At 34.0% G+C, this 12,202-nt stretch overlaps 1 protein-coding gene across 1 annotated transcript; it reads right to left on the minus strand.

Annotated features, from left to right (window-relative positions):
- Nucleotides 1-5,450: 5,450 nt before the first annotated feature.
- Nucleotides 5,451-5,903, minus strand: LOC141676579 (uncharacterized). Its single transcript, XM_074482289.1, has one exon. The coding sequence runs from the start codon at nt 5,901-5,903 to the stop codon at nt 5,451-5,453; it is 453 nt and encodes a 150-aa protein (XP_074338390.1).
- Nucleotides 5,904-12,202: the final 6,299 nt, after the last annotated feature.

Genomic DNA, 12,202 nt, shown 5'->3' on the forward strand with positions numbered 1-12,202 from the left:
TGCTCATGTTGCTTCTGTAGCTCAATGTTCATGGAAGCTAGCATGATGCATTGAGCAACATTTGCATCATCTATCCACTTACGATACACAACATGTTCATCATTATGTGCATCGCTAGTAGGTTTAGTAGGCTTAGGTGAGTCAAGGACATATTCCAGCTTCTCAACCCTGAGAACAATTCTCAAGTTTCGAAGCCAGTCAGCAAAATTAAGACCAGTCAACTTGTGACCATCTAGTATACTCCGGAGTGATAATGCAGAAGACATAACGAATATAGTAAATCTGTAAATGATGAACACATAACAACACTTAGCAAATATTTAATTTCATTTCAAAACACTATATGAATCGGGTCTTTATTCATAAGTGGCTCCCACTAGTTTATCTAATTTATACAACCCCTAAGTGAAAATTAAGCATTCATAATGCTAGTGGGAATAGGGATCCTACATTCCATCACACAACATCGGCTATAGCACGAAACGTCATGTGATGTTCATGTTAGTGTAGGTGCCCTAGAGGCAATACATTATTCTTTTATCTTTATGTCAGTTGATCATTCAATAAATGTATTTATTATGACCTTAATTACTGCGATATTTTGTTAGCATAATAAATGTCCTTAGAATCATGATACAAATTGTATAGTTTAAGTACATGACTTGAACTTGAGATTATATAATATATCATATTCTTAAAGGTCCCTAGTCGAGTATTATTATATAGGACAATAATAATACATAGATAGACTAGTATGTTGTTTGACAAGATAACCACATCTCATTGGTTATAAGTATGGGGATACTGAAGTCAATACATAGGTACATGTGAGAGTACATGGTACTGGACAGACCCACAGTGAGATTCTTCATGTTTAATAAAGTCATAAGAAAGACTCACAGTGATAATGGTGTAACGATCCTTTGACTTGAAATCATTATATTTCTATACGAGGATTAATATACTTTGACTACATTAAAAGTTACTTTTGATCGGGTGATGATAAAAGTGGACATCGGGTATATCATGAGTCGTATGAGAAATATGAATGATAGATAAAGGATTTAACCCTCCTATAATTAGGAGAGATATTATTGGCCTCTTGATTGAGTGAGATTATAAAAGCATGGCCATGCTCAAATAATGATTTGTTTCAATAATCTACTCATGCATCAAGTAAACCCAGATTAAATGTTGAAGAGGATGACTAAATACATGCCTCGAGTTTAATCTATAATATGTATGGTTAAAGGGATTATATTACACGGAAAAACATTAATCACGAAAGGTTTTATCTAATCACGATTTAATTATTGTTTAATTGGGTAACAATGATGTATTACTAGATACCGCTCATTGTTTATAATTTTATTAGAGAATAAAATTATTGCCAATTAAATAATAGCCTATAGGGTCGCACAAATAGAGCACTTAATGGAATAGTTAATTTAAATTATGGATTTAAATTAATTGATGATTATTTGAATTTTATTATAATTAAGTAAGACTTAATTGAGATAATATAAATTCGAATTAAAAGGAATGTTTTTGCCCATAATAACTAAGTATGACTTAGTTATTAATTAAATAATAGAAATTCGTTTTTATTATTTAATCCAATACCTACTAGGGTTGGGCTTTGCTATTATGGGCCTTTTTAATCAGTCATTATAAATAGATAATGAGAGGTTAAAGAGGCTTGAACGTTTTTTCAAGAAAACCCTAGCAGCAAAGAAAGGCAGAGGCAATTCAGATCGTCAAGAAGGAGGCTAGTACATCCATTCCGTAGTCAAGTTCGTGAGACGTTCTTGAAGGTGCTCGTGTGGATACCATAGAGGTGTTTCTCCGAGAGGTAGACATAAAGCGTGATAGCTAGGATCTCCGTTGAGTTCGTAAAAGTTAATCTCTTGAAAGGTATGATTCGTTATCTCCATAATCTGCCCATAATTATACATGGATCCTGTTTTTGGGTTTCGAATTTTTGTTTTATTTACGTTTATCCGCTGCGTTTTATGCCTTCGGAACCCAACAGTTCAATAGGCAGACAACTCTTGTCAATTACATCTTATGTTATTCCCTAATAAAACTTTAGCCTCTTGAATAATTGAGTCACGGCTGTAGTACGACAAACTCAATATTCTAAGTCAAGTCTAAACCAACATTTCGTACAATTGAATCAGTCTCCAACGGCCCATGGCTGTAGCGCGTAACGACCTTTAGATTCTAATTCAATGTACACATCTTTATGTAATAGACAAGTATTTCTTATTTCGAAATCAAAGCCCTCGGCTGTAGCACGAAACGACAATGATTTAAAAATAAGAACTACTTTCAACCATGTTGGAAGGCTTTGACCGACACAAGCCCGTTGTGTTATTGGCCAATTACTACTTGATATTATTTAATTTTAGAGGGATTATATTATGTTACAATCATAATCATATTATAAAGAGATTCTTCCTTTTAAATTAAATATTTCAAATCAATAATCGATAATCAGATGATTCCCAGATCGGGGGGAGCATTGTCAAGAGGCGTCACTTAATACCCCTTTCTTACAGATAGAAATCTGCTTTTGACAGAATCATCCTTTCTCTCAATATTGAAAATTCATATTTAATTATGTGTTTCATAAACACAAGAATCTCATGATTGTATTCATAATATTATTTTTAAGGCAAGAAATGATTCTTATTCTAGATTTTCTAGAGCACGCCTTATATTGATTTAAGTTCACCTAAATCTATCATCGCATGGTAAACATAGGCATATATCTCATATATAAAATTAAATAAACAAGTAAATGTAAATTGCAATAAAGTAAATATGTTTGGTTATGGCCCCATCCTATGTGATATTTATCAAGCTCATTATAAAGATCAATGTCAATCTAATATGGTGATGGAAATAAATACAACTACTTATTACATAAGTCTTCTTTTTTGTTTAAACTTCTTGTATGCCTCGTCTTCTTCTTTATATCACCTCCATTGGATAGCCTTCTTGAGTCTTCAATTACATTACATATATTGAAAGTAAAACTAATCTAATGACCTTACACGAATAACTCGAGTTACATTCGAGATTTATGATTACAAAGATTGACGACATGCAAGTCGTATTTAAAACCAAAACCAAAACCATTACACTAAGGTCGAAAGGCCATAACAATCCACCATGCTCATACAACACATAAAAGCATGTTAAAACACATAATCTGATCTTAACATATCATATTATCCATGATCTAATCATAAAAAAAATATGACAAAAATCAGAAAAATCAGAATCAAATCAGAAAAACAAGAATCACTGTTTACGGGCAGTAAACGACGTCAAACGCCTTACAGACGAGTCGTTAATAGCTTCAGCTATCAGTTTTGTTCAGACGCTCGTTTACCTATGGAATAGGGTATTCGTTTGCGTAAATCGGACACCAGACCCAGATTTCAGCAAATCTGCAGCAGCCAATTCAGAATCCGTATCTAATATGATTCTCATAATTAGAACAAACATAAATCATGTATATATCAGTTTATATACAGATTACATAATCATCTTATGATTATACAACTCACATGAATATCATATATTCAAAACCATACATATATAAGCATATTATATCAACATCAAATCATGGCGAATCACGTACATGCTCATATATCAAAAACAGTTAAACACATAAACGAATTAAAAACTTTTCGCAAGTAGCTCTGATGCCATTGAAGGGTTTTTAGCACATAAACGCAACGAAAACGTAAATTTAAATCTTAAAAAACCGAAACCCTCCGCAGGATCCATGCAAAAAATAATATTTAATTCGTAGTTCAGTATGTTTACCTTAAGAAGCTTTACGTTAATGGAAAGATGGAGGTCTTTAATAGCGATCCAAGAACGATGAACGGAAATCCCTAGCAGCTGCTCCTCAAGTGTGAAGCACTCCACCGGTATCCACCAAGAGTACAATATATTGCAGGAGTAAGAGATTGAGACAATTAGTTGCCTCCCTCTTGTTCTACTTTAGAATTAGGGTTAATTATTTGGGTTGAGGCAAATAGGGTTTATAATAGTATATTTATAAGCAAAATTTTCAGCTGAAAATTTTCCATAAAATATTATTATTATTAACCCTTTAATTGATTATTCTTATTAACCAATTAACTAATAATTAAAACACCTTTTAATCATTAATCCCTTTTTCTAAACACTTTAGAAAAATAATTCTCTCACTTGATTTAATTTCCAAAATTAAATTCTTAATTAATAATATTAAAAATTAATTAAATCTCATCTAATCAATTATTAAATCTGCTAATTAATTATTTATTTCAAAAATAAATAATTACCAGCCATTATTAATTAATTCCTCCACCATTAAATCATTCTCTTTTATGGTGTGACCCTGTAGGTTCAATATTAAGCCGGTAGTAGAAATAAATAATAATAAAACTATTTTATCATTATTTATATAAATTCTCTAATTCATTAAATATGATTAATTAATAAATTAATCATATTTATTCTACATCGTGAGGGATACTTCTCATCATATCGCGACTATCCGGATAATACGAATTCACTGCTTAGAATACCAAGAACCTATTCAGTGAGTAGTTACCGTACAATCAATTTCTTCTACCCTGCAATGTCACGATTAAATACAAGGCATGGAACTTGTGTCAAGCCTATCTTATTTAATCATTTGCTTTCCCATTCACTATGCTTAGTTCTATTTAATGTAAATTAGAAACTTTTTTCTAATTTCATTCACTCTGGCCAGAGATTCCTGAAGTAGCATAAGTGGATCAGCATTAAACATTCTCTTCCTTCACTGGAAGGGGTAGATCCTTTATTGATCATACACTATCTTCGTGTACAAATTCTTATACCCAGTAGAGCCCTTATAATTGTCCCTGGAGACTAAGAACTAAACCAAAGCATAGTTCAGTGTACACAAGATGACTATGATGACCTCAAGTCTAAGGATACTTGTACAACTATCACTATGTGAACAACTGCTGACACGTGAGTGAACTCCATCAGTTGTTCAGCTGTGTAAGTCATGTTCAGTGAACTTATTCTATAATAAGCACCTACATACTAGCTATAGTATCACCACACAAATGTCTATGAGAACATATATCCTTCATAATGAAGCAAGCATAGTATGTACCGATCTTTGCGGATTACTAATTACCAGTTAGTAATCCTACGACCAAGAAATATTTAAGTTTAGAGTTATCATCTTTTAGGTCTCATTATTATGATCTCATCATAATCCATAAAAAGCTTTACTCTAAACTATGGTATATCTTATTTAAACATTTAAATAGATAAAACCCGCAATAAAACCAAAACAAGTCTTTTATTAATATCAATGAAATCAAAATAGATTACATAAAAGTTATTCCTAAATCATCATACATGATTGGACTTAGGACACATCTCTTTCAATTAGCATATGTGGCCAATTCAAAAGCAGCCACTCTACTTCGTAGCCAAGGCTTCAATCCTTGTTGAAATCTCTTCGCTCTCATTTCATCCGTGTCCATATAATTTCCAACAAACCTAGCCAACTCAGTGAATTCCTTCTCGTACTCTCCTACAGTCATTCCTTCTTGCTTCAATTCAAAGAACTTCAATTGCATTTGAGTCTGCATATTCCTCAGGAAATACTTGTTTAAGAAAATCTTCTTGAATCTACCCCAAATGATAACTTCCTCTTCTTCTAAAGCACGGGCTGACTCCCACCAATAGTTCGCTTCATCTTTCTGGAAATAAGACACATAGTCGACCTTCTTTTCTTCACTAACAACGGCTAGCTTGAAAGATTTCTCCATCTCTTTAAGCCAAGATTGGGCTTCTACAGGGTCTTGAGTTCTACGGAACTCCTGTGGTTTCATAGCTTGAAAGTGCTCAAGACGAGACTCCTCATCTAAGTCAATAATGATTTGAAAGTTGTAGGGGTTGGTGGTGGTGGAGGTGGTTGTTCTTGAAGTTGTTGCTGAAGGAGTTGTTGTTGAGCAAGGGTAATAGATTGTTGGTGAGGTATTTGCATGAGTTGAGCCAAGTTGGATGGTAGATCTTCATGATCCCCGGTATTGGTGTTGCGGGCTCTACGAGGAGGCATGATTCTGAATGTAGACAAGAAAGGTTTATTCACAGTTAAAATTTACATACACAAGTTATAATAAGGGTAAATATCAAGTAATGAGGTCTTATTCAAGGGATATCTTAGGGAAAGATTAAACATGATCGAGTTCTAAAGGGATCAACCGGAAAATTCTATCTAAGCAAGTATATAGCATGGTAATGATATGGAAATATTATAGAGATAATCAAAGTGCAAATTTAATATTAGTTCAAATGAAAAGTGCGAATAAAGTACGAACAGGAAATAAAGTGCAAATAAAGTCTTCCCGAAACAATCCGGGTACAAGGTACAAATGGAAATCAAAGTACTAATCAACAACGATGCTGGAAACAAGTGGACTATATGATAGTCTAAGAGGATGGTGGTGGGGGAACAGGGGCACGAAGACGGCTAATAACTCGGCGGAGCTCGTTAGCAATAACGGTAAGAGTGATCTGACTCTCCCTCTCACGGTGTGGAATCATCAATACCAATCATTCCTCAGCCATCTGGATGATCTCCTCAAGCGTAGCTATCAGTTGGGGTCGGTCCGGCTCGTCGTTCGAGTTCTCGCGGTACAGCTGGTCCACCCTACGTCGATGATTCGCGTTCTCGCCCTCCAGTCGATCAACCATCAATACCATCTGCTCGTGAAGAGTGAATGGCACAGTAGAAGGGAATCTAGGAGTCGACGAGGATGATGCCTGTCAAATATTTATTTATATATATGCGGTTATAATTAAAAAGGGTCAGAAACTCTATAGATTTTAACGTCCCAAAACCCAAATGATCTAAGTTCATCCTATTCTCTAAGTTCCTATATTATATTCATTTATCCTATGTTGTTCAGTGACTCAAACCTGTGGCTCTGATACCAACCTGTGACGGACCCACATACTAACTAGCAGAAACATGCATAATATATTAATTGAACAGTAAAGTACTACAAAAGATAGAGTATTAAAGCTACAACGCTTAACCACAATCCACGAATACACAGGAATGAGTTCTAACTGAAAGGAATATGTCCTAAGTCCAATCATGTATTAGGATTTAGGAATAACTTTTATGTAATCTGTTTTAATTTCATTGATATTAATAAAGACTTGTTTTGTTTTTATTACGGGCTTTATCTATTTAAGTGTTTAAATAAGATATACCATAGTTTAGAGTAAAGCTTTTTATGGATTATAATGAGATCATAATAGTGAGACCTAAAAAGATGATAACTCTAAACTTAAATAGTTCCTGATCATAGGATTACTAACTGGTAATTAGTAATCCACAAAGATCGGTACATACTATGCTTGCTTCGTTATGAAGGATGTCTGTTCTCATAGACATTTGTGTGGTGACACTATAGCTAGTATGTAGGTGCTTATTATGGAATAAGTTCACTGAACATGACTTGCACAGCTGAACAACTGATGGAGTTCACTCACGTGTCAGCAGTTGTTCACATAGTGATAGTTGTACAAGTATCCTTAGACTTGAGGTCATCATAGTCATCTTGTGTACACTGAACTATGCTTTGGTTTAGTTCTTAGTCTCCAGGGACAATTATTAGGGCTCTTCTGGGTATAGGAATTTGTACACGAAGATAGTGTATCATCAATAAAGGATCTACCCCTTCCAGTGAAGGAAGCGAATGTTCAAGGCTGATCCACTTATGCTAGTTCAGGAATCTCTGGCCAGAGTGAATGAAATTAGAAAGGAGTTTCTAATTTGCATAGAACTACGCATAGTAAATGGTAAGCAAAGTGATTGAATTAGATAGGCTTGACACGAGATCCATGCCTTGTATTTAATCGGGACATTGTAGGGTAGAAGGAGTTTATTGTACGGTAACTATTCACTGAATAGGTTCTTGGTATTCTAAGCAGTGAATTCATATTCTCCGGATAGTCGCGATATGCTGAGAAGTATCCCTCACGATGTAGAATAAATGTGATTAATTAATTATTTAATAAATTAGAGAATTTATATAAATAATGATAAAATAGTTTTGTTATTATTTATTTCTACTACCGGCTTAATATTGAACCTACAGGGTCACACCATAAAAAGAGAATGATTTAATGGTGGATGAATTAATTAATAATGGCTAATAATTATTTATTTATGAAATAAATAATTAATTGGCAAATTTAATAATTGATTAAATAAGATTTAATTGATTATAAATTAATTAAGAAAAGTTCTTAATATTATTAATTAAGGATTTAATTTTTGGAAATTAAATCAAGAGAGAGAATTATTTCTAAAGTGTTTAGAAAAAGGATTAATGATTAAAAGGTGTTTTAATTATTAATGAGAATAATAAATGGGATAATAATAATAATATTTATGGGAAAATTTCAGCTGAAAATTTTGCCTATAAATACACTATTATAGACCCTATTTTATTCTAACCCCAGAAACCCAAAAGTTTTAGAAAATCAAATTCTCTCCACCTCCTCCTCCTCCTAAAAGTCGTTTTCTTGGTGGATACCGGTGGAGTGCTTCACACTTGAGGAGCAACTGCTAAGGATCTCTGATCGTTGTCTCCGAATTATTTTAAAAGGTTAGATTCGATCCCTCGAATTTTTATTCACGATTTATATGCTTTTATTTGGGGTTGTGTGTGTAAAAGTGTTTTGCCACGCCCCGCTGCGTTTAAAAATCCAACAACTAACAACATCTAACATCTTCATTATTACAGACCAAAAATATCTTAAGTCAAATTACTACCAAATTTTAAACCCAAAGTTTATAATCCTTAGGGAACTACTAGTTCCCTACCTGCTCCAACATCTGACGGTAGGTATACCCTGAGTCCCCGGAAGTCTTACGGGCAGTTTGCTTGAAACGAACCATCTTCGGGTTTCACTGAAGGGATAACATCAATAACAATATTAATGAGCAAAACGCTCAACAAGTGATAAACAGTGAATAACAATTCATCATATACTCAATAAAACGATAACAGAAATTAATCAACAATATAAAATCTCAAATAAAAGATCAAATTTCTAATAAGTGAAAGGAAATTAGAAATCTCACAGCGCTATGAGCAATGAGGGGTGATCAGCCAACATTAAAGCTCCGAACCACATAACAAGTAATTCACAACTATTGAGGATCATCGACACACATTGGCTGCTACTAAGGCTTTAACAGTGATTGGCGCCTCAGTCTTAACAAAACATACTATCCAATTCCTTTTAATTCATTTGAGTTTCAAAGGGTTCTTGATCAAGGACAAGATAACAAGGGTTGGTATTGTCAAAGTTCAAATGAGGGGATATTATTAGTGTTTGGGTTTCCAAAAGAAATGATTCTAATTTATGAGGGATTTAGGGTTCACATGATATATTAAGGGACTATTGTAGGGTATTCACATGGATAAAAGGTAATATGCGGTGAAAAGGGATCAACTCAAGTATGAAAGAGATTAACTGAATTCAAGATCTAATCATTGGGTGATGTCAGGGACTAATTAATCTTATTAAAACTGTAGTCATACATTCACAGGGTATTTAATCACAAGAAACAAATTTATAGAGGTAAGTTGAGAGTTCACTTGCCTGAGCTACGCTTACTGAGTACTTGAATGGAATTGTCTATGGGTTCCTCTCCTGGCCTCCTACTTGAACCTATGATAGATAGTATCCTCATCACAACTCTTGCTAACTACCCTTTCGCGTATACTATAAATATATATATACACATATACACATATAGATATACACTTAAATTCTACTAATTACAAATAATGTATGCATCACATAAACCACATAACACATAATAACAAATGGCATGGCAATTTATTATTTAGTTAATATTACACACCTATACTCTATTTACGACCTTAGTCACTTAAGCAATTAACCATATAATATACAATTATCATGACCAAAACTCTTAATCCTCCTTTTACAGACCTCAACTCAACCTAAATTTAGTAAGGCACACTTATGCCTCACTTCAAATGACTCACAAATGTAATGCACACTATTTGACTTACCGAATGCACACCTTGGCACCAATTGTGTGCCTTGGCAAAAATATGAAGTTATACCTTGAGACTTTGCTATATTCTAACTCCTATGACTTCTTGTGACTTTAAGATAACTTTAGCAATTGGTTTGACATCAAGGCCTCACTTAGAAGACACACAAATGCAATGCACTTCTATAAAGTTTCCAAAGGCAACTCTAATGGTGACTCTCCAGTGTTTTGGTGGAAATAAGGTATCTCCACCTTGGGCCTTCACTCCAAACCAACTCTCAAGGGTTTTTAAGACTCTAAAATGACTCTCAAAGTTGAGTGACTCAAAGGCCTCACTCAGGCCTCCCTAGGCCTCAAGTGGAAGTTGACACAAAACTGTTTCCCTTGAATACCAAACCGCCCTGATTTTACTAACTTAAAACTCATCAATCCAATTCAATTACTGGTTTTAATGGTTTTTTAAGCTTCCTAAGACTTCATTATATCTATCTAGACTAAGGCCCCATGAATTCCTAACCTATGACATGATGATAATCAAACAAAAGTCAAGTTTACTCAAATCTGCCCTGTTTTGAGCTGCTCTCGGGTTTGTGTGTGTGTGCCTAACCAAATGCAAGTTTTTATGCAATCTAAAGCTACTGAACTCAAGTATGAACCAATTCTCAACTCCCTTGAGCTCAGGCCTACCAAGGCCTTGCTAAAACTCACCTAAAATGACCTAAACTTCTAGTACAAAAATCTGCCCAGCTATGACCAAGTGACTCCTTCAAACTTAACTCCCTACATTACTCCTAAAACAATCAACAACCAACCAAGACAAGTCCTAACATACACTTACACCTACGGATTGACAACATATAAGGTTCATTTACAATCCCTTAAGCATGAAAACTAAGTATAAATACAAGCAAAGTAACACATCACAAGTCGAGCCATCACTTTAGCATTTTTAAGCAAAAATTTGAAGTATGCATGCATGGTAACTTCATGATACCTACTGACCTTAAGCTCATACCATCATATATAATCTAAACTATAATTTTATCAAAGTAAACATGGCATACAACTCACAAAAATCAAGTATCAAGCGGTTAAAAGAACAACTATAATAGCAACATCATGTCTTCGAGTTTTTAAGCAAAAATTCGAACTATATAATCAAAATAATCACTTGATATCTACTGAATATAATCACTTATTATTATGGAATACTTCATCTAGCATTTTATAACTAAAAACCTCAATATACATCTCATACAAGTCAAGTACCATAGCACAAAATCAACAAGTATGGTTTCCACTTTGAAAATCACTTGTAAATCGACATGCAAGTATTAATCCAACATGCAAGTGCAAAAATCAATATGCAAGTACTAAACTAAAGATATCTTGAAGGAAAAATGACATGCAAGAGTTTAAACTTGATAAAAAAATATTTTTAAAGAACAATACTTTCAAAATCAACATGCATGGTCATTCTTTATAAGAACTATTCAAGATCAACACTCTAAACATTCGGCTCTTAAGAAATCATTGCCAAATGTTTATGCACAAGATTATGACTTGGAAAAAATAGAAGTTTAACACCTCTCCAAGTTCATATCCTACTCATTTCTATAAGCCACCCTGGTTGAAACCTTAAGTTCATAAGAACCAAGACCTCAACTTCGGCTTTACCAACATGCACACACAAAATTCACCTTAAAATGATGCTACTCCACTAAATGATGAAGTTTTTGGCTTGACTAACTTGAGAAGTAAAAAAAGATGAAGAGAAAGTGAAGAAAATGGCAAGAATGGGGGTGGGGGATGAGTTCGGTCGAGAGGGAGAGAAGAGAGGAGAGAGTGATGTGTGTGAGTGTGTGTGTAATGAAAATGAGGGCACTCACTTGATTTTTGTCTCTTAAAATGGTAGTGAAATGGGGAATGTACATAAATGTCCCTCTTGCTAGTAGTGACAAAAATGCATGCAAGGTTAAAGAGGTAAACTAGCAAGTTAGTGGGTTTAGAATTGACGATATTAGCCTTGGACTCTTTTATAAGCTAAAATGCATGCAAGGGTATACTAGTAATTCAATA

The sequence above is a fragment of the Apium graveolens genome, chromosome 1 (genome assembly GCF_009905375.1).
Source record: "Apium graveolens cultivar Ventura chromosome 1, ASM990537v1, whole genome shotgun sequence".
NCBI classification, from domain to species: Eukaryota; Viridiplantae; Streptophyta; class Magnoliopsida; order Apiales; family Apiaceae; genus Apium; species Apium graveolens.